The sequence below is a fragment of the Sebastes umbrosus genome, chromosome 2, assembly GCF_015220745.1.
Source record: "Sebastes umbrosus isolate fSebUmb1 chromosome 2, fSebUmb1.pri, whole genome shotgun sequence".
NCBI lineage: Eukaryota > Metazoa > Chordata > Actinopteri > Perciformes > Sebastidae > Sebastes > Sebastes umbrosus.
The window spans coordinates 13,346,609-13,370,732 of record NC_051270.1 but is presented as its reverse complement, the minus strand read 5'-3'; the positions used below and the strand labels follow the sequence as shown (position 1 = coordinate 13,370,732).

At 41.6% G+C, this 24,124-nt stretch overlaps 1 protein-coding gene across 3 annotated transcripts in view; it reads right to left on the bottom strand.

The window, feature by feature from the left end:
• igdcc4 (immunoglobulin superfamily, DCC subclass, member 4) overlaps positions 1-19,227 on the bottom strand; it is a 64,261-nt gene extending 45,034 nt beyond the window's left edge. Inside the window, exon 1 of one of the 3 annotated variants that reach the window (XM_037757687.1) lies at positions 17,763-19,227. In XM_037757687.1, the coding sequence (XP_037613615.1) occupies positions 17,763-17,832 (70 nt within the window). In that variant the 5' untranslated portion in view covers positions 17,833-19,227. The remainder of the gene's footprint in view (positions 1-17,762) is intronic. The other 2 variants (XM_037757674.1, XM_037757684.1) reach the window with 2 other exon arrangements.
• Between the last annotated feature and the right edge of the window lie 4,897 nt (positions 19,228-24,124).

Here is a 24,124-nt window from a genome sequence, read left to right as displayed (position 1 = left end):
CATGCTTACAATGTTTGCTGAGGTAATAAATAAAGTGAGAAGTAGGGTCATTTCCCCATAGACTTCTATACAATCAGACTTATTTTTGCAACCAGAGGAGTCGCCCCCTGCTGGCTGTTGAAAATAATGCAAATTTAAGGCAATTCCACATTGGCTTCACTTTTCAGACCTGGAGGTTGCCCCCCAGGTTAACACTGTTTGCTCTGTCAGCACTGTTGACGTTTTTTGCACTGTTAGCGCTGTTAGCACCGTTAGCTACGAGCCGCCAGCTCAACCATCGCCATGTTGAGAGCTGCGTGGAGGCAATAGATATCAATTTCGCATTGAGCACCTTTAAGGGATCACCAAAGTTATTACATTCATCCTAAGGGGAACATGGACACCTGTACCAAATTTCATGGCAATTCAGACAATATGTCAAGATATTTCAGTCTGAACTCAAAGTGGCGGAACGACCGACAGACCGACATTGCCAACCACACACTGCAAGCATGGCTTAAAACGAGTTCAAGCAGACTATACTATAGTGTTGTATTAACAAGTGCCAAGTAGGGTGAAAGAGGTTACAAATGAGAAATGGAAAAGAGAAGATGAGACAAAGAAAGAAACCCAGAGAATTAAAAGAATGAAATACCAGGACTGAATAGTGCTAGATAAGACTAGGGCAGCCTTGAGACTCAATTGACAGCGAGCAGCGAAATGTGATTACAGACGCTTTTGTGAGGAGGGACCACTAAAGCACTCAAAAGCAGGGATAACCAGATTGCTTCGTACCTCCTGCTAAATTGACACAGCAGCAGTAGATAATTGCTACGACTTGTTCCTGAATGATGTTAGCAATTGCAATGTTCGCAATGTATTGTATCATACTTGTAGGTTAGTACTTGTCTCGGTAAAACAGCGTTGTAGGACATCACTATGCACTGAAGCCTAAATAAAGGCTGAGTGGAGAGGGACAGATGGTCTGATTGATAGCACTGGGACGTTTACAGCGGGATAACTCCTGTCTGTGTGTGTGTGTGTGTGTGTGTGTGTGTGTGTGTGGTAGGTCTGGATGCCACAAACCAAACCTCAAATCAAGCTCAACTAGTGCTCGCATGTTGTTTCAGCACAGCCTTTGTTTGCTGATTCAATCACCTAACATCGATAACAACAAGGTATAAAATCGCCCAGGCACTTACACGAGCTTGTGGCCCGAAAACTATCCGGCGTGCGAATAAATCGATATTTCCAAGCCACAGTTGGGATAATCTGAGCAGAGAGGCAGCATAGCGATAAACCCTGCAGAGAGAGATTGAAGCTCTCAGGTTTCGGTATGCAGGTGGAAATGCCTGTGTAATAACAAGAAGCAGAAAGTCTCCCTGACAGACGCGCCTCACTCCTGTCTAAATATTTAGGCTTTTATCAAGTGTGCTTCATCTCTGGCATGGCTTTCCATGTTAAAAATGTTGCCTTGGGCATTGGATTCGGTCTGTGAAAAATGTAAAGCGGCGTCAAGAGTCTGAAGCATGCCACACATTCAACCCTCTTTATGAGTCTTAAATTGCTCTGATGGCAAATAAAACTCTGTTTACTAGTTAAGCAATGCTGCATACAGAGGGCTCACTGAATCCACAGCGAGGCTGTGAGTCACTCGACAATCTGAACAGCTGCCGTGTCAGGTGTTAACCGTTCAAGCTGTGTTTCCTCCCATGACGATACAGCGGGGTTCTTCTCACACCCCGTCATCTTAACCGCAAAACACACACTCACTCTCGCTGTCAGAAAGCTGATACAATGAATCAAAGGTTTTACTCTGATTTTGTGCATTGGAGAGTTCACCGGGTTTGCACAAACTGAGGGGGCTGCAATATTAATAGAAGCTGATTTTTTTTCACTTTTAGGGCTGCAGGAAACGGTTTAAAGAGTCTTCCTAAATTAAATATTCAGCCACTGGCCTCCGGATCAAGTGGCATATTGAAAATCTTTAACTTTAAAAAGACAAATCTAATTTATTACCATCTAATCACCTCCCAAAAGCACATTATTGACATTTCAAGATGAAAAACAAAGTGTCATTTTCATTATTAATGAATGTGATGATTATTTTTGTTTGCTTAATCAATTAGTTCTGTGCCTAGATCTATGTCTATACAATGCTCCTATAAAATTTCATTACATCACCATTTCCTTAAAGCTGCAGTGGGTAGAATTAGAGCAAATATGGTTAAAAAGTTATTTTCATAAAACGGTCACTATATCCTGACAGCAATACATGCAACAGTTAATCGGAAAAAAATCATGTGCCTCTGTGTCCTTCGGTGTCCTCCGCTGCTCCTAATGGCGTCTGCAAGATTTCACAGACCGGAGGAAAACAACCAATCAGAGTCGAGCTGGAACCTGCCGTCTCTGAGCAGCTGTCAATCACTCACTAGTCCGATCAAACGGTCAAACTTGGCAGCGCTGATCAAATATGAATCAATATTCTGTTACTGTAATGTCTTTCTCGGCTCAAATGTTTTCAGAAATATCTTGTAGTGTACTGTTTAGCTGTAAAATGAGAACATTTGTGGCCCGGCAGCCATGTTGAGATCAGTTGAGGAAATACCAAGCAACGCCCACCAGCCGGAACAAACTTTCTCATTTTAGAGCAAAAACTTCACACTACAAGATGTTTCTGAAAAAATTTGAGGTGAGAAATAAACATTAAAGTAACAGAATATTAATTCATATTTGATCAGCGCTGCCTAGTTTGACTGTTTGATCAGATTTTGTGAGTGATTGACAGCTGCCTCCGTTGAATGAACAGCCAATAGGAACGCTCTCTCACTGAAATGACCTGTGATTGGAAAGTCTCCCGTCATGGGCTAGATTTTTTTAATCCCTCAAAACACTTGAATTACAATATGCTGAAAGGTTATTATGGAATTTCTACCCAATGATGCCAAAAACATTCTGCTTACTACAGGTTTAAGCCCAAGATTACATATTCAAATTACTTGCTTTGTTCCACAAGTAAAACACAACAACAAATGTTTAATTTACTATCGTAGAAGACAAAGATATCCAGTAAAGATTCACATTAGAGAAGCTGGAACAAGTGGATTTTAAGCATTTTTGCTTTAAAATAAAATAATCTACGTTGTTTCAGCTCTACATGGTTCTCAAACTCGTGTAATGATTTGTCAACCTGCCTTTGCACCTGTCACACTGTACTTAGATGCACAATAGCTCTACTGTCCAACATCTAATATGAAAAGTTTCCATGTTTTGCAGGCACTAATGAACCGCTAAGTTGACACGATCATACAGTGACTCTCTTCTCAAAGCCAGCGGAACAACAAATGGCATGAAAGTGTAGAGTGAAAAGAAGAGCGGTTGTGGTGAGACAAACATGGCTCCCGTGTCCCACTGAATGTGTGTGCACAAGAGGGAGAAAGGGAGCAGAGCAGAGAACAAGAGGGATAGAGAATGAGAGAGGGGAGGTGGGGGCGTACCAGTGCAGTCCCTCATGCCTCCTGCTCTATGTACAGTGCTCATTCATCCCAGCCTGGCCTCCTCCAATCACAGAGCGGCGATCCTGCATGCAGGGCCTCCCAACAGCATGGGGCCTCCACATGGCCATGTCAAGTGCCAGGCCCACTTGCGTGAGTCAACAAAGCGAGCAATAAAACCAACATGGGAGTAACACGGGAGATCCAAATCAGAATCTGTTTGTTCGCACAGCGACACGATGAATGTACAGGAATTTGTTTCCCGGCCGGTGACGTTGGCGAATGAGACGGTTGCACTGGTGATGTAAAGGTTCCCAGTATGTAAGAGAGAAAGGCGGGGCGTACAGGAAGGCATTATATGGAAATACACTCTCCTCTTACTCAACTCTGTTCTTTGAAGTGAGGCACATGTACATTATAATGCTCATGTGCAAGGATCAGGGTTAAGCATCTCCCACAAGGTCAGAATGATGAATGAGACTGCTATGTGACACTGCTTGGTACGTGCACAGAGGAAGGGCATGCTGCACTGAGCGAGCTTCACGTATTATTATGCGCACACCGGGGTTCTCAATAATGACATTTTCCATCACTGATGATGTGAGAGAGATGTGCTGTGATCTTTGCGTATTATATACTGCCTCTGAATGAGAACTAAAGGGCGAGTTTGCTCAGTATGAATGCACAAATGATTCCAGAGATTCCTAAATGTGTGTATTGTATGACGGTTAAATGTGATATGAGTAATCCAGGAATTAAAGCACAGTCTGCTGCACTTGCACTAAAATTGTCAATCCTCCTTTTGACTGCTATGCATGTGAATTTCCTGAACTGCCTTTTCCCTCTGCAGCACATACTCATCAACGTACCATAACTCTACAACTCTCGGTAGTGGCTTTGCAATATTTATCTATATTTACCCACTTCTTCCCACCTGCAGGGCCGGCTTCAGTGTAACTCCTCTGCACTCATGTGACCAAGCAGACAGCGGGGAGGAATGGAAGGAATGTGAATGCAGGTTAGTTGACCAAATGAGCGCCGCCAGACTGCTGCTGCTTCTCTCACAATAGCACACACACACACACAATCGCACATACAAGGATTAAGCTACACTGGTAGAATAAGAGCCACAGTCATGAAAGCAAGTAAGAAATCAAGTTGTTTCAGGTATATAGAGCTTATCAGTAGGGCTGCACGACTATGGACAAAATGATAATCACAATTATTTAGAATTTGTGGAATGACAGGATATAACCACTACTATAAGGAGTTTGTTGACTGCCTCTCTTGCTGCAGCTTCAGCACGAAGATGATGTTCAATACTGCCACCGCTGTCAGTGGAGTTGGAGCTATGGATACAGCAAGTGCTGGGATTCAAATGAGGTTATGATAAGGCCTTGGATTGAGGTTAGTGCTGGCTCGCTTGGATAAAATACTGTATACCACCCTGTGTAGGAGCTGTGACCCCACCCCGAGCATCAGCTCAAATCACATTACGTAATGTTATCAATGACACTACGTGGCAAACCTCAATGACCTAAGCCAACAGGATGAAATATCACAATCCATCTGAGTTGCATCATTGCGGTAGTAATATCCATTTATGCTCCTGGGATCAAAGAATTAACAGACAGCATTACCAAAGACTTTGTAGGCAAAAGAGGGACAACAAAAGCTGCTATAGAAGAACATTACTATTTGTCCCATAAGACTTTCTCTGTAATGTAAATGCCAGTTTTACATGTTAGCGTCATCTGAAAAGTACTACCGTGTAACATTTTTCACATGGCTCAAGTGTGAACAAAAGCAGTAACATTGCTGGTAAAGGCACACTCAAGATTACAATGCTCTTACATATCACATTTTTGTGTGCAAACCGCTCACAAGAGACTTTAAGGCAAATCTTTTACTCTGAAATATGACTTCTGCGAGCTAGAATGCAAGCTACACTGTTTTGGTAAAAATGGCTGGAATTTGGTGTGATGGCCAAATAAGAGAACAGCTCTCCTTCAGATGGCAAGATAACAAGATAGCTTAGCAGCACATTGCAATAAACAATCTCTCACCTTGGCACCTGGCTTGTCTCGTGGGCCAAATTCCAAATACCATTCTAAGCAGCTCTATGTAACCCCCTTGTCATGATTGAAAGGAGTCAAATGGCAATTTTCCAACACTGACACCCACATGTGGATGCCAAAAAGCCATTACTTTAGCAGATAGACAACCCCTGAAATGTCCCATACCTGAAAATTACATCATATTGAAAAACAATAAAGGCCAGAACAAATGGTCTTTAAATATATTTGATTGGTTCATTATATTATCATAACTCTGTCAAAGGTTTTAGATGGAAAACATATTTTCTTTTACAACCTATACAAATTAGGCTAGTCATAACTACATGCATGTATGCTTATACTTGTGCAGAATTAAAGGTACAGTGTGTAGGATTGGTGGCATCTAGTGGTGTGGTTGCAGATTGCAACCACACCACTAGATGTTTTTGCAACGCGAAAGGCTCTCACTAGAGCCAGTGTTTGGTTTGTCCATTCTGGGCTACTGTAGCAACATGTCGGACTCCGTGAAGAGGACCCGCTCCCGATGTAGATATGAAGGGCTCATTCTGAGCTAATGAAAACACAACAATTCTTAGTTTCAGGTGATTATACACTAATGAAAACATAGTTATGAATATTATATTCCATTTCTGCTACTAGATCCCCCGAAATGGTACACACTGTTCCTTTAAACACTCATTAGCTCACAAGGTTTTATTTTCAGATATTTCTAAGAGGTTGTGCAATTCACCGCTGAAAAAAAAAAGCCGTAAAAAAATAAATTCAACAAAGTTCTTTGAACATCCCAAGAGAGCAAATCATTTGAATTCATTGCAGACAAAAATCGAGCTCAAGACTTCCTCTCCTTTCATACAAACACTTCTGTGCTTAAGATTCCCTCCTTGGCAGCATGAATAGGCGCACACAGGGCACCATAAAAAATCAACATATTCACTGCACAAATATACCCAGCTGAAACTCAGCCCAGGGCATCTTTAAATAATATGCATCCTAATTTAGCATGGACTCTCTGGGGAGGGGATCAAGATGCACTCACAAATCGCGGCTGACACACCCACGCTTGCACACAAGCAAGCAGGCAGGCAGGCAGGCAGGCACACGGGGTGAAAGTACCTCGGCAAACACACACACATACAGATACTTAATTTACCGCTAATGTGTAATGAGTTATTCTACACAGGCGCTGCTGTCCGACCAACTCTCTGGCGTTAAGTCTCAAGAGATCTGTGCATGTATGTGCACAGACATACTGAAAGAGTGGGATAAGTTGGGGTTCAAACAAGGCTAACAACTAGAACATAGTCATTAAAAGTACAATTTACATAAGTACATCATTTATCCATCAATTAAATTAGAAATGCAATTAAATTAAGTCATTAAGGAGGGAAGCTCTTAATCTGCTACAGGACATGGGAGAACGGAAGGTGAGAATAGATGTAATTATATTTTTCTCCACGTTACCAGTGGGCTACCTCTGGGTCTGAAAAGAGAAGCCAAAGCAGAAATGCCTTAAACTTGCATTCTTTCTATTAGCCAGCAGGGGGCGATTCCTCTGGTTGCAAAAGGAAGTCGGACTGCATAGAAGTCTATGAGAAAAAACAACCTCAGTAAATATTGTAAACATGAGTTTATGGTCTCAATCGCTAGAGTTTCAAGTCTTCTTCAATACAACATGATGTTCATTTAGTAAATTATGCTCCCATTTAGAGTAAACTGGATGATAAAGCAGGGTATGCTTTAGGGTGTTTGGACCAGGAGTTGTCTGTGTTTTTGTATTCAAATTTTTACCATTTCACAGTGTGTTTTTAGTTCATGAAAGGTAATTATAACCTTTTTGGTCGCCAAGAAATGTCTTATACAGCGTTCGGTTGTACTTAGCTCCACCCTCTAGTGTCACTTCTGGTTGCAAAAAATTTAACTGGCGACGGCCAAAATGCCGAACTCAAGGCTTCAAAATGGCAGTCCACAAACAAATGGATGAGGTCCCAGTGACTATACGTCCACTCCTTATATACAGTCTATGCATGTTACCCACTGCAATTGCTTGTTAAAGTAATAAAAACCTACACAGAAATATTGTCTGGTGACCTCAGGGCCACACTGATATAAGACATATGAGTAGTGTAACAGTAAAGGCTAATGCAAGTGGCTCCACAGACAGCATACATCCGTCTACAAATTCAATGTTTAATATTCTGTAGCTGCCACTATACGGGAGGTTGAACAGCTGGCCCTCTGGTGTAGACACAACAAGCTGGAGCTGAACACGCTCTGAACATTAGCCTACAGATAACACAAGAGTTCAGGAGGAGACATGGATGTCAACTCGTAGGGACCTAAAGGTGGAGACCAACATTGACTCCATCTTCCTCCAGTGGTTAAGGAAGTTCAACGCGCCAGAGGGGCTGTTTATTCAGTTCTATATGACAATCTTTTTTTTTTTTCTGTGACTATTTCTGCATTGCAGCTCTGTTTGTTTGTTTGTTAGTCTGTACATTGAGTGCCACTGGCATGCATACTTGGCTGAAAACTTGACTCTAAACTTCCAGTTCTGGTACCACTTTGATACCAAGTATGTGAAACTGTAGAATGAAGGATAACCTCCGAAATAATACCACTCGATCACTGGCGTACTGATGCCTTGTGGACTGGCGCAACAGAATCAGATCATTAGACAAAAACTGCAGTCAGCAGGGAGACAACTAGTGCCGGAAACAAAAAACAAGCTTTTAAAAGAAACTTTAATTTCCGAGCCAAATTTTTTTTCTCAATATTTGGAAGACAAATAGAGGCCAATAGACAAGAGTATTGGACTTACATTAAAAATGTGGTGGGAAAAAGAAAAACGTGGGATGCCCATGCTGCTTTGTTTCTGTGGTAAATGTTACACAGTGTTAGCTATAAGAATGTGATTGTAATTTTATGAATTGTACTTTGATCTGTTTCTTTATATTCTCATTATTACTTGACTCTTTGGCAATATTGTCATTGTTGCATTTGTGCCAATAAAGCATTTTGAATTGGATTAAATGTGTCTAAAAGGAAAGGAAAGGCTTGATGCTACCCACAGCTCTTGCTGCACTTTCTACTGACGTTTCCAGCTTCTATGATGACACAAATGTAAGAGCTTATCTCACAGGTCTGTGTTAGTATTCTTGTTTGAATTGTCCAACAATCAATTATTCATTAACACACGGCATTTCAGCATTTGTTCTGTTTTGCCTTACATTACTCTGGTGTTTTGACACCCCTATAGCTTGAAGGCAACATAATGGAAGAACAGCAATATAGAAAAAACGAACGACGAAACGTGTTGGGAAGAAATTGTTATTGCCGTTAAATGTAGCGCAGGTATGATTGTAATGCAGAATGTCATTCAGCTTTATTGCAGTCAGTGATGCAACTTCTGTGAGACTGCGACCTTCACTGTGCTGCAAACTTAAATTTGTACATTTTGTGGAAAAACTTGAACTTGAAATTCCATGACAAATAACCTTGTTCAGACTTTATTTTAATGATACAATGTTTGTAACACACCAACCTCACTAGATCCAAAATATCTTCCTCTGACACTGTGCCAAGCCGAAAATGTAACCCCTTGTGTAACTTTACATTTCCATGATATTTAAGCTAGAGAAAGAACTTTGCCCCCACAGTACCCTGGTGCAGTGTGTGGAATAAATGGTTGACTCAAAAAAACATTTCCCTCCCACCACCATGCCTAACACTGCACAGGGTCACCTCAGCAGTAGGTTTTCTACGGCTAATGTTCCTCGGGTGTTCAGTTGAAATATTAACTTTGTATGAAACAAGCTGCTACGATGACCATGTCTGACCTGAGAATATTGCGTGTTTATTCCTAAAACAGTAGCTAGTTGTTTAGTTGTAGACTTATCCATCAATTTCACAATAAAATAATCTAATTTAATTCCTCCTAGAGCTGAAATCACATAGAGGTAGTCTGAGGTGATTTCAAAGCAATGGGCTGGCTCAAAGCCTCAAGAGCAAGTGAGCAAATGCTGCTAATTTGGATTATCTTTATTGTTATTAAAGGTCCTAATGGTATTCACTTAGCTATACTGGGTTATAGCAAATATTCAAAAACCTGTGGTCGGCCATTTGTCCCCTTTCGTTTACTTTTATTTACAGTAAGTGCACATTAGCTATTCCCTACAGTCTACATCAGTACTTTGTCGGTCTGTATAGGGTAGCATAATAAGTTATTATAGGGAGGTGGAAGCTGTGATTAACACATAATGTAATCAGAGACACATTAATACCACTCTAAACTTTAGACCAGTGGTTCCTGACTTTTCTTGCCTCAGGGTCCACATTTCTCCTCAGTCATTAAGTCACGGCCACACAGGCTCTTCAATTTTCTCCAATTTAATTTCACAACATGAAAATAAAACTAAAGGAGATGTAATTTGGGCTTGAGACCCAATTAAATAAAATGCAACAGCAAGAAGAAAATGCCATTGGGGCTTATAAAACAATGGCATTAAAGGCCTTGCAACAGCAATTAGACCTAAATCATGCAGGCTTATTCTGCTCTTTTTGGACACCTTAACATGTTAATAACAAGACAGTAAAACTGTGTCTCTGCTGAAAAGGATAGAGTAATCCTGGCCAGCATTTTGCTGGATACAATATTCTTTTATTTTTTACATTTAAAGCAGCTAGAATCTAACTTTACTGTTTTGGTTCACTCTCAAGTAGGGCTGGGCGATATGGAGAAAATCAAATATCCCAATATTGTTGAACAAATACCACGATATTGATACTGCAACGATATTGTAGGGTTGACTATTGGTGCTTTCACAAAATATTTACACAATGATATTGTTGATAAATAATCATCAGTAATGTGGATAACATAATGACTAAGTGGGTAAAGGCAAATAATTGAACAGCTAGAATAGTCTGTTAAGTTCAGAAAATTACATCAATTACATTACTTAAGTGTAACGCAGCCTTTATAACCAGGAAAAGACAACACTGATGCCATTTTACAATATCCATTTAGTCAATATCTAGTCTCTTATCACGATATCAATATAATATCTATATATTGCCCAGCTCTATACTCTCAGGGCTCTCATAGCGTCGTTTTCAGCTGCAGCAAAAAAGCTCCAAAAACCCATTCTAGTGTACCCGCTCAGCAGCAAACGGTTAGCGACTGTAGCTGCTAAATATATTGAAGCATTTAGCCTCTAAAAAGCCAGATATTTCCCTCAGGTGTTGGTAGAGACCAAAAACAGAGCTAAAACAGAGTACACATTGATAGCTGGACAGAATCACGACTCCAAATGAATGATAATGTTGCTGCTGTAAATAAACAGCTGTTTGCAAACAAGTTTGCCATATCAACTTTAAAGGTGATGATATGTCAACGTTGTGTTCACAACTTCTTTCCACTGCCCCCAAGTGGACAAAAAAAACCTCTTCATCTGCCACTAGGGGGGAGTCATTACAATGTACAGAGTAAGGGTCATGATAGTAACTGAGGAAGCCAAAAGCATCGCTTGTTTTGATCTATATGCTGGCGACCTAGGGCTTTCCCGATTACCATTTCTTGGGCTTCAAAGCTTCGGTGAGAAATATTCTACACGGCGCTACAGGCTGACATATTCTTCTGTCTGTCTCCGTCTCCCCCATTTCAGTGGCCAGGACTGACAACAAACAGCAACATCCGTCTGAGAATAACTAATAATAATCAATGTTGGATATGAATAATGAATAATGTTGTGGGATTATTCCTAATTTCATGAGCTATTTTTGGATTTATACATTATTATGCATAATTATATATAAAAATGAATACATAAAAACAAAGCATTGGAATAACGATTTGGAGGTTGAATACCATGGCAATGGTCGAAGCTTCGAAGAATTCGGGTCAGCCCTATCGCGACCCCTCAGAATGGACACACAGTCCACTTTTGGACCACCAATCACCAATTGGAAGACATTGTTCTAGACAAAGTACTCCTAAAATATGTTGCAGCTTAGTTTCTTCTTCCTGGTTGAAGGTTTTAAATCTATGATACCACCTGGTATTGGTGAGATCAACTTGCATATATGGGCAGCACGGTGCATTTCTGTGCGGAGTTTGTATGTTCTCTCTGTATCTGCTGACTACTTCCCTGCAGGCACACTGGTTTCATCGACATGCAGAATAAGCAGTTTACAGAATGGATGGTACTTGGTACAGGAAATGAAATTAATGGGAAGTACCTTTCCCCTAAATCAAGGCATATCACACTATGCTGCTCCAGTGGAAAGCCCAACTGTGTAACTGTGTAAGCTGGACAGCGCAGAAAACCATCATGTGAGCTCAAACAACACTTGCTGGTACAAATCAAATAACTAGGAGGACTGAGATTCTTAATACGAGTTAATGTGAACTGTTAGACTGATGACACAAACAGTAAATACTAATTTGGTGCATCGAGGGTAAATGATGTGGTGACAGCGTCAGTCAGTGTAGCACCAACTCTTCATTGTGCAACTGTTGCTATGTTTATGCAGTTTTCATGTGCATATAAAAAGGCCAAAGGCGTTACAATAATCAGATTAATTTGCTCATAAAGTCTTGCAGGGGTGCAGATGTTTTCTTTTATGATGTCCATTAATAACTGTATGGACTGTGAACCACCCTGATTCAATTGCTGCCCCCCCCCCCACTACCACCACTCTCAAGTCGCATATGCATAAAATGTGAGGCCTCTGTGTGGTGTTTTTAAACTTGTTTCCAGCAAATGCTTTGTTCCTTACAATCAATGTACTCCTTCAAATTAAAGTTGTATATTTATCTTTTTAAGGAAAAGGACAACGAGACTATTTGAAGATGGTGGATGGGTGCAACAAACACAGGCCTTTTCAACCAGGACATCGGTGTTCGAGACCAGTGTTTTGTTTTGTAAGCTACGTTAGTGAAGTGTTTTTTGGTGACGTTTGTGACGTGTTTTCTGTACTTATGTTACGTTGTTTTCATATTTATTGTAATTAGTTTACGTACTTATTTTAAGCCCAACCGAGATGTCTTTCCTAAACCTACTGAACCTTCAAACATGCCTGTAATACTCACACATCAGTGAGGAAAAACATGTCACTGACGCACTCTCCTCTGGTCGACAGGTGGGTCTATTACACGCTTTGGCGTGATACCGGGGTGCAGCATTAGTCAATGCACATCAGATAATTAGTAACATTAATTGTAAAATTATAAATCAACGTATCAGTATGCGATTCCTTAACTCTCAAATTGACAGTTATCAACTATCCCATACACTACAACAATATAATAGAATTCCTGAAATTCAGTTATGGCTTTTGGTTTTGGTGTGCCACCCCACAACTTTCATCTCACCACCCCTTTGAAAACTTTCTGGGGGCGCCACTACTGTGAACCAACAAACACACTTTTGTTTCATTCATTTGCTTGAGATATGTTAACTGAAGTTGACGTACTTTCATTTGATCTTCAGAATGGACAAAACAAGCTCTTTGTTTGTGAATGTAGCAATGGCCCTTGCCCTCAAATTCGTCCCACCAGCACCCGCTAATTCATCCATGTCCCAGAATCACCCTCAGCCCCCGCTCACCAGCCTCCGTTCCCACAACCACCGACACCCACGACATTCATGCTCCACTTTCTAAAACCAAAAAAACACACACACACAGAGAAACATGCAAACACCGAGTCACCCTTAATGACTGTGTTGTTTACTGGTCCTGATGACTAATAACAATGCAAAGTAATTATTTAGCAATAATACATGCAGGATGCTGCTGTAAACGCTTGCAGAGAGATACAAATGTGGCTTCTGCCCTGAAGCAATGCACGTTATGATGACAATTCTTAAACATTTAAATTAGGGCTGTCAAAGTTAATGCGATAATAACACATTAATGCAAATTTTTATTTTTAGCTTGTAGCTCAGTTTTAAAGCTAGAGTGAATATATACTGGTATCATATGAAACTAGAAAACCTAAGGAATCATGCATACTAAATAACGCTCCAAACTTATGCTAAATTTTGGCGAGGAAAAACTGGCATGGCCATTTTCAAAGGGGTCTCTTGACCTCTGACCTCAAGATATGTGAATGAAAATGGGTTCTATGGGTACCCACAAATCTCCCCTTTACACACATGCCCACTTTATGATAATCACATGCAGTTTTGGGCAAGTCATAGTGAAGTCAGCACACTGACACACTGACAGCTGTTGTTGCCTGTTGGGCTTGAGTTTACCATGTTATGATTTGAGCATATTTTTTTTATGCAAAATGCAGTACCTGTGAGGGTTTCTGCACAATATTTGTCATTGTTTTGTGTTATTAATTGATTTCCAATAATAAATATATACATAGGTTTGCAAAAGCAAGCATATTTCCCACTCCCATGTTGTTTAACTCTGTTCTAATGTAAATGTTCTTTTAGTAATTTTCTAAATGTGATATTTTATAAATACAAAGGCTTTTTCGACAGCAACCAAATATCAAAAGTGTTGGGCACCAACTTTCAATGATAAATCTCGACGCGCAAATAAATCAATTTCCACTTCACTCTTATCACAGACAACCTCCATCACAAACGCCATTTACCTGTAAGAGATTTCATCATCAGGATGTGATCGCCCCCAGTGTGGCACTCACTCTCCTGTCAGGAGGATCTCAAGGGGAGTAATTCCTTACTCTGTCTCTGCTGGAGTCTGCGGGCCACGGTGATCTAACTCTATATAAATTGTATCCTCTGACCTTCTACCATTATATCAGATGGAAGTCAAGGAGGCATACCTCTAGTTGCCTTCCTTTAAAGGCCTTTATATGCATAATTGAACAATGAATAATGGGACTTGTGATAGAATTACAGTATATCTCAGAGGGAGGTGGTGTCTACCTGGATGTGCGAAAGTGCTTTGCAGTTTCTGATATATTCATTCCGCCACCCTTGACTTTTCACCGCCACACCAATCCTTGCTCACAATATTCCTATATTTCTCATCATCGTGCTGGTAGCAATTACTGCGGAGTATGTCACACTAGAGGTGCAGCAGCAGCAAAACTACGTGCAGGCAATCTCCAGACACAAGAGAAGGATAAAATACTCTGTGAAAAAACTTTAATAATGCAGCAGCTATACACACTAAACACAACTCCACTGGCTGACGAGTGAGACAAAAGGCAACGGCGAGCAAAGTCTGTGTTACATAATGTGTTGCAAGAAAAGAGACAACACCCACAAACAACGTTACGGTAAGACAATGCAAATCTTTAAGCAGAGATTTTTTCAAAGAGATGTACTTCAAAATTGGACAAAAGCGTCTAAGCGAAAAATACTGGAAAATAATAGCTTGCATGAGCTATAAAATATTACATTAGAAATTGTAGACATCACAGTTATTGGGCACAGGTAGTCCGATGTGATGGTGTGCCTGTTCTCACATCAGGACATGTTAAGATTTTAACTGAAGTCAAAAGTTAAATTGACTTCAGTTCACTTCATTTGGGGCCCCTGTTCCACAATAATTGGGTGGCAATTCAAAGTGGGGCTGCAACTAACAATCATTTTCTTAATTGATGAATCTGCCGATCATTTTCTTGATTAATCTATAAATTCAGGAATGTCAGAAACCAATGTGAATATCTTTAAATTCCTTCTTTTATCCGACCATCAATCCAAAGATAATAAGTTCAGTGATGACAAATAAAAGCAACAAATTCTCACATTTGAGAAGCTGGAACCAGATAACGTTTTGTCGCATTTTTTGTCAAATAGATTATTAAAATAGTTGTTGATTAATTTTCTGTAGTAGCTGTAATTCAAACGATGGAGTGGTATAGATTTAAAGCAGCAGTGGGTAGAATTGGAGCATATTATTAGAAAAAATATGTTTATAAAAGAGTCACTATATCCTGACAGTAGTGCATGAGACAAGTAATCTGAAAAAAATCAAGTGCCTCAGTGTCCTCCAGTGCTCCTAATGTCATTTGCAAGATTTCACAGACCGGTGGAAAACAACCAATCAGAGCCGAGCTGGAACCTTGCTGTCTCTGAGCAGCTGTCAATCACTGGCGAACTCCGATCAAACGGTCAAACTAGGCAGCGCTGATTAAATATGAATCAAGATTATGTTACTGTAATGCCTATTTCTCACATAAAATGTTTCCAGAAACATCTTGTAGTGTACTGTTTAGCTGTAAAATTATAAAGTTTGTGACCCGGCAGCCATGTTGAGATAAGTTGAAGAAATACCAATAACCGCCCACCAGCCGGAGCAAACTTTCTCATTTTACAGCTAAACAGTACACTACAAGATGTTTCTGAAAACATTTTACTCGAGAGTATAGGCATTACAGTAACAGAATATTAATTCATATTTGATCAGCGCTGCCTTATTTGATCATTTGATCGAAGTTCACGAGTGATTGACAGCTGCCTCCGTTGAATGAACAGCCAATAGGAACGCTCTCTCTCTGAAATGACCTGTGATTGGCCAAAGTCTTCCAACACAGGCTACATTTTTTAAACCCTGAAAACAGCTAAGAGGAGGTGCAGAAGTCTAGTTATCTCTCAGAACACTTGAATTACAATATGCTGAAAGGTTATTATGGAACTTTTGCCCAATGATGCCAAAAACAGTCCGCCTACTGCCACTTTAAATAAGTTACATGCTTTCAGGAATTATTTAGTCAAACCATTTGCCCAGCCTGGACATGAATGCCACCTCTCGGAGTCCAAAGAAGATAAGTGTGCCATCTCTCTCACACACACATACACACATTCCACTTATCTGGTCCTCATTATAGGCTCTTGACAGATAAATACCAACCTGTTAACACTTAGTACTTCAAACTTTTATACAGCTATGAGCATTTTGAGCCTAAATGTCAGTCACACAGTTAAAAGTTGAAAGCAGAATACCAAGGCTGTGTGAGAGTTTGCAACAGTTTTACAAAGACAGTCTGATGACAACTGGTGTAATTTCAGCCCTGTTCCACTCCCTCAATGTCTCTACAAATATGTATATATTATGTATACCAATGAGATTATTTTCTTGTTTCAGTAGCCTAATAAAAAGATGTCATTCCATTCTACAAAACATCTGTGCATGCATGGTAGAAGTTTTGAGAAATGCATGGCAGGTTCACTGTTTCTTATGTTATATTTTATTCCCCCTGGCCATGAAAAGCATTTAACTGTATGAAGTCCTCCACTGCACACAAGTCTTTGTCATGTAAATCCTGTGGTCGGTTTTTCACCCTCTCTCTATAGACAGACTTTCCTCTCCAAACCAGCACGCTTCCTCTCTCTCTCTCTCTCTCTCTCTCTCTCTCTCTCTCTGGAGCCACACCGCAATGTCTGGGAAATAAAAACTGTGCTACTGTGCATGTTTCATCATCATCAGCTCTCTTAACACACGTTATTCTTCCAAGTTTATCAACATCGTGCATGGATAACAACGTCTTTTTTATGTTGACATGATTACCCGTGCCTCAAAAAATCCTCAACTTTCTGCATGAGCCAGTCAGTGGCTATAAGACTACAGACGTCCCATGCGCAAAAACTTCATTTTTGTTTATTATTGGCAATGCAATCGACACATTTTAAGACGCTCCTCCACTCATATTAAAACACCAAAAGCCCAAGCCCATGTATGTCTTCATAATGAGCCACTATCCCATGTTTGATCCGCAAACTTCCACCCGGTCGGTTCACAAAGCCCCCCCCCCCACCCCCGGGCTGGCAGGCTCCTCGTCGGGGGTAAATTTGTGCTGCAACTCCGTACTGTAACGCCACCAAAAAAAAGCCTCCTCTTGCAGCAGCAAGCAGCGCGTCCTGACAGAGACACACGCACCATGGAGTAACAATACAAACCCTCTACTACTACCTCATGCGAACCGGAGAGGAGAGGCCACATGAGGTGAACACAGAAACACGGAGAGAGGGGGATATTGCACTCACCCAGCCAGCCAGCTCAGCTCAGCTCAGCCAGCGGCAGCAGCTCAGCTCCTCTCTCCTATATCTTTTATCACAAGCCCCACTTATGTTCTGAGTAAACTGCACTTCAGTGTAATACGAGTGGCCCCGCTGCTGCTGCTACCTCCTCGCACACACACACTGCACACTGACACACGCTGGAAAAAAACAACAACATGCAGATGATGATTATTATTAAAGTGAGTTTTTTTTTTTTTTTTTACCTTGCTTGGATGGACCACAAAACAGCGAAAACAGAAGACAGAACAGCCAAATTGTGCTCTCCACCGCCATGTACAGCCCTTTGATATCTCCAACCAGTGGGGTCCTAGCAGCAGCAGCAGCAGCAGCAGCAGCGTAGTACACGTCTGTCTACAGCTATATCCCGTTATAGCGACATGCATATGTTGGAATCCGCTATTGTCTCCAGCCGCACGGTGCGTAAAAAGGACTCTCTGACAATGTTTTTAGGGTTTCTCTCTTTTGGCTAATAACAGTCCCCCTCCATGGCTTTTCCACTAACAATCAGCTGGCATTAGTCGGCTGGAGAGCCGTCGTGTCTCTCGGCGCTTCCAACGCCATGTTGCGAACGAATGTTAAGTGTGTGTTAGCTGCCTGGTCCACACACACACACATACGCATGCATGGACGCACACGCGCGCGCGCACATACACGCACACGCACGTTCACCCAGACACTGGCTGGCTGGCTGGCTGGTTGGTTGGTTGGTCGCTTGGAGTCCTGAAAAAGCTGCTGGTCGGTGGTGATTCTTTTTACGCACACAGGCTTCTTCTTGCCTCCTTTTTTTTTTTTTTTTTTTTTTTTTTTTGGTTCCAACTCCACGCTTCCACACAAACACTTGGGGGGAAGATTCATTCACACGCTGTAAAGAAAAAACACTTGCAATACCAAAAATGTGTCAAAATTATATTTTACCCCAGGCGCCCTCTCTCTCTCTCTCTCTTTCTCTCTCTCTCTCTCTCTTTCTCTCTCCTTCTTTCTCTCTCTGTGTCTCTGTCTGGAATGATGAATTCGTTAGGGATCTCTCTGCTAGAGCAAAAAAAAAAAAAAACAAGTGTGGAGAATGGTCTGGCTAAGCAGTTATCTGTAATGACTGCAAATGCGTTGCCCTGCATGAACCCCAATGTTGCAGACAACTGGTTATTTTTAATGCTCCTAGATTACACATGTTCCAGTGCAAAAACCTTATGGTTCCAATCATGCAAAAAAAATCTACACTCATTCATTCATTCATGTGATTTAATCTTTTTTTCTTCATTGTATGTGTGAGCATGCACCTTTGTTTATACACATGCACAGGCGTGTATTCATGGTGTGTAATAAAGCAGGTCTGGGTAAAAAAAAAAAAAAAAAAAAAAAAAAAAAATGGAGAGTAGGAGAGGCACATGTGCTCCCTGAGCAAGAACAGGCAGGAGGAGGAGGAGGAGGAGGTGGTGGGAACGAAGGGGTAGATGGGGGGAGGGGGGGCATTGGTGGTGTGCATCCCAATCAATCAACCAGCTCGCCTCCTGCACTGAGTGCTGAGGGACCCACTGACTTTTGCACATAGCGGGAGCCAGCTGGAGCCCAGCCTTCCCAGAGCAGACAAAGACTCGTCTGGTGCAGCACTCTCAGCATCACCGATACCAGCAGCATCCCCACATTCACCAGCATGCAGCGACAGAGCAGGGGAGGGAGGAAACCGCAAGCTGTGGCTGTTGTACGGCGGTCTGCATGTATATCATGGTACTTTGTAACACTGCACCGAACAAAGCGTCGTTCTTTGAAGTTCCAAAGTGCGATATACACCTTTTGATGTGACATCTACTTAGAAATTGCTTTTTGGGGATGAAAAGAAATGATGGGAGTCATCTTGCACCATTTAAATTTTAGTGAAATGAGAGGTGGACTTTAAAATACAGCCTCCATTTACAACATGAAGGAGTATAGTGCCTTATATATTGCCCACACCGTGGAGAATAAAGACAGGCAATCATAAAAGGCAGTGATGAAGGAGTTCCCTTTTGTAATAATATCTTGTCCATCCCGATTTCTCGTCTCAGCATATTCATTTAATGCTGATAGGAGATTGATTTGAGCTGATGAAATGAAATGGGATGGACGCATTTCCCAGGTGTCTGATTAAAGCAAATGTCTCGGGCCATTGGATTATGTGATTGCATTGGAAAACTAATAGCATTGCTGTGTCCTCTGTGATTGTGGTCAAGCTGTAATTTCCCCGCTTCTCCTTTTTTCCTCCCCAGCTCCAGTAAAATAATGAACACAATCTACCAGCTGCTCGCAAATCATCGTACAAAAGTGCCATGATCTGAGTGCACAAACCATCTATGAGAAATAGCTTTAGTTCAGTTTTATCATAAAATGTTGACACTTCACTATATTTGCTGGAGTTTTGTCTGTGTGCCTCTACCCATCACACTGTGTCTGTGCTGTTCTCCTGGATAGTTAGTGTAGAAAGTGTTAACAAATAAAGCAGTACAACTGTGCAATGCAGGACATGATTACACAATGTGAATCTAAGTTTATTTTGCGGTGCTAACAGTCCAGACAAACAGAAGTTAAATGACTTGTGTCCCGTCAGAACCGCAAAAGCTGATCCGGTGGAGGGTACGACCTGCTCCGAGCTATGTTCTTAATTATGAGTAACCCGATTCCCTTCAACCACAATCCCACACTGAACATGCCGCAGCAACAGTTGAAACCCCATCTGCAATTTGTTACCCTCGACAGCCATTGCTGGCTGTGCACTCTGGTTGATATGTATTATAAGATTGGTGGCTCTGTGATTGAACATCGGTCTCTCATTACCATATTTAAAGCCGTTTTGTACAAGATAAAAACAATGTGCTCTAGGAATTACGGGACAACGTTCCAACAGGCACAGCTTGCTGTTCACAGTCAAAGAAGGAAAGCCAGGATAGCCAAAGATAGAGCAGGCCAAGTGCTGAGAAAATTATTTACACATTTGATGCTCTGCCCACTGAGACCAATTAGGATAGTAAACTTGTCTGGCTTGAGTCAAACAGCAAGAGGTTTTAGTAGTTTCTCTTGGCAGCGAACGCTAGGTTGGTGTTGCTGTTTTTCTTTGAAAACAAATTAGATTTTTCTACTACAGACAATATTGTAATTGGTTGACGAGGAGCTGAGCAACACCGCTCTAGAAAATGTCCATCTTGGTAACTGTTGTATTTATGGTGAGAGAAAATGCTTTTCTTGAAATAACTGCATGGGATGAGATCAAACACACTGGTTTCCAGTGCACTTACTTAGCTTCAAGAATATTCTTGAATCAACTGACAAAATGCAATTTGCCATCATTGGGTGTTTCAGGTCTTTCAACATCATACAAGCTCCTCCAGGTGACCTAGCTGAGGCTGATCCGACCTCAGCTTGTGTCCAGATGGCTATCTGAGCTACTTGCCCCATGGTTCTACTCTCTTGAGCCGCAGCCCTCTTGAGACTCTCTCTGCCTCATCTGTGGTGTCGTGGAGGGCTGTACACTCGGCATTGATTGCACGTCTGTCCGTTCTGGGAGAGGGATTCCTCCTCAGTTGCTCTTTCTTGGGTTGTCTTCCATTTTTTTCCCTGATAAAGAGTATTTTTGGGGCATGTTTTTATCTGAATCAAGGGTCTAAGGACAGAGGGTGTTGTATGCTGTACAGATTGTAAAGCCCCTTGAGGCAAATTTGTAATATATTGGGCTATATAAATAAAATTGAATTGACATGGCTCTTCTGTGCTGTAGACTCTGGCCAAGGATCGCGCTGCATCCAACTTCAACCTGGAAGCACCTTGTCCTCCGGCATCCTGGCCTGCAACCAGCTACCCATCATTGGTGAGCTTTCTCTCAAAGGCCTCGTCCAAGCAATCTTCCCATGTGACTGTTGGCTCCAACATGAAGACTTGTCCGGAGGATTCGGACAAGAGAATGATATCCGGTCTCAAGGTGGTGACTGTGGTGTGCTGAGGGAACTTGAGCCGTTTCTCCAGATCCACCAGCAGCTTCTTGCAGAGGCCAAGATTCCCTACTGATGTCCTAACTGAGGGTCCTGGCTGCTCCCCAGCCGTGAGGAAGGTGATGGCCTAGTTTGAGGGGTGGGACAGCTTGCTCCACTCAACCCTGGCGCTGATGGTTTCTGTAGTTACTGTACCTTCAGGACTCATGGCACACACAGTATCGGCCGTCTCGCAGTGCTTTGGGGCAGCAACTCAGGGTACGCTCAAGGGTTCCCAGTTTGAGCACAGCAGGAATACCAGTGTCTAAGCTTTGCCTCATGTGTGGAGATTTGACGGACTGGGAAGCATGTTGTACACCACCTGCACGTGGGACTCAGCCAACATCACCGACCTCTCCAGTGCGTTGTCCGACCTTGTCCAGGCACCCCGCTGCCCTATGGCCACCATCCTGCATGACCTCTCCGCCTCTATTGCTGCTCTCACCTCCCCCCTGTGCTTCGCCTTCTCTTTGAGAGTGTCAATCTGGAAAGGTTGAAAAGATCCCAGCCCCAATCTCCCTCGAATTACAACTCCCACCAGCTTGCTTTGGTGCAGTCTTAACTTTGTCTGTTGAACGGCCTCCACTGCTCGCCATTTCCTCGCAGTCCTCAGCTCGATTCCGGCTTTGGCCACCTTCGGGTCAAATGACTCAATATACTGCAACACCTCCCTAGATCTTGTCAGCTTGAATTTCTCTTCCAAGGATCTTACTGACAGCTTGTTGTTACGCTCGTGTAGTGTTATCTTCTGATGTGAGAAAGTATTTCACTCTCGGGGCCTCAACTGTCGAGACCGGCACATCATGAGTGGCCATGGCATTCTGGGCAGAACAGCATGCTGGTCCATCGCTCTCAGCCAACTCAATCAAGGTGGATGGGATGGATGATATATCCCTCAGGGTGCTGTCAAACACCATGCCAAGGCTCTTTACCAGCGTTTCTGTGATGGTGTGGATGGTAATGCCTCCAATGCTCAAACGGAATGTGTCGTCAACCTTTCCTCTCTTCAGCACCAGTGATCTAGACATGGCTGGTTTGAAACTCATCCAGGCCCACTCCATCAGTTTGTCCTGCCGCTACAGTATTCACCTACACACTGGCTGACTGTGGTTACTGTGAGATGTGCACGCTCTAATTATTTGAATTTGTGCAAGCCTGATGTTACTGCTCCAGAGAAGACTTTCGCCCTGAAGTAATTGTACTAGTTAGTGATTCGATTTTGGGTTCTGCTGGGTACATTTTGCCAGTGTGATCTGTACCAGCTTGTGTGGTATGGAAATCACAAAAGCCAACATGTAAATTAGTACTGGATCTAAAAACTAATTTACATTTTTAACAGACACAAAATAATTTCTTTTTGATTAGCATTTAACTTATCTGAGCACAGAGTATGTTATTTTAGTTTTTCTACCGGTTGCATGCCACTACAAGAGACTAAATTAGGGACTCTTTAGATAACATGATAAAATGAACAGTTCAAATCTTCCGTTATCTTTCAAGCTAATAGCACGTTAAGTGGGCTGTCTAATGATGATAACACACTTATTGGTCATTAACGCCATTCTTAAAGAACACATACTGTATGCTTAGTGATACATTAAAGTCATTGCCGAAAGACATTATAGGTGAAGCATCATACATGTAAGCACCATTAGATTAGATGAGTGTATTTCTCCCTAAGGAATAGTGTAAAAGAAATGTATGCAGATGATGTCATTATGAGGTTCATTAGCCACTCTGTGGTGCAGGGATTATAAAGTATTCATATGACAAAAGTGATACATGTACCATCATTTGTTGGCATTTTGGGTGTTAAATAAGTGGCGACAAGATCATTATGAAATCATTTAAATTGAGTCTTACAGTTTTTAACTTTTATATGAAATGTATTCATGATGTTAAAGAGTTGGAAAGGAGCATTTCACTAATTAAAACACTCACTTTCATTACTGTCATCCTTACAGCGTGGGATCCTACAGTTTGAGGTTCAGTGCTGGATTGTATAGAAATCATTGTGGCTGTGTGGCAGTCAGTCACCGCTATAATTACGGCCCCAGTGAAATATGTTAATGACGATTAGCTGCAGTTTCTTTCGTTCCATTATGCACTATTAATCTGTGAACCTTTCCATTTCACAAGTATTTGAAAGGAGGAAGAAAACAATTCTGTTTCCTGTTATATTGTTATATTAGGCTTTTCATGTCAGTTGTAAAAAGTTGTGAATGTGATTTGAAATAAAGCCAAAAATGATGACCAATTCACAAGTGCAGCTTCAAAAGTAGCTTTTAAAAGGAAGTAGTATGAAATGATAGCGGGTAAGAATGTGGCTAGAAATGAAAATTAAAAAATAATTTGTCACCTTTCCTTTTCTCCTTTTTGTTTGTGTCCTTGTCTCTAGGCCACCAGCATGACAGTCTTCACTCTGTGAGGTTTGTGCATTTGAATGCTGAGTACAGTAGCCAGTAGCCGTGGTGGCTGTCTTTCATCTTCCTCAAGGTCAGAGACGCACAGCTCCATCTGACAGCAGAGCGTCTCCTGAATAGGTAAAGAAATACCACAGACTGACTGAC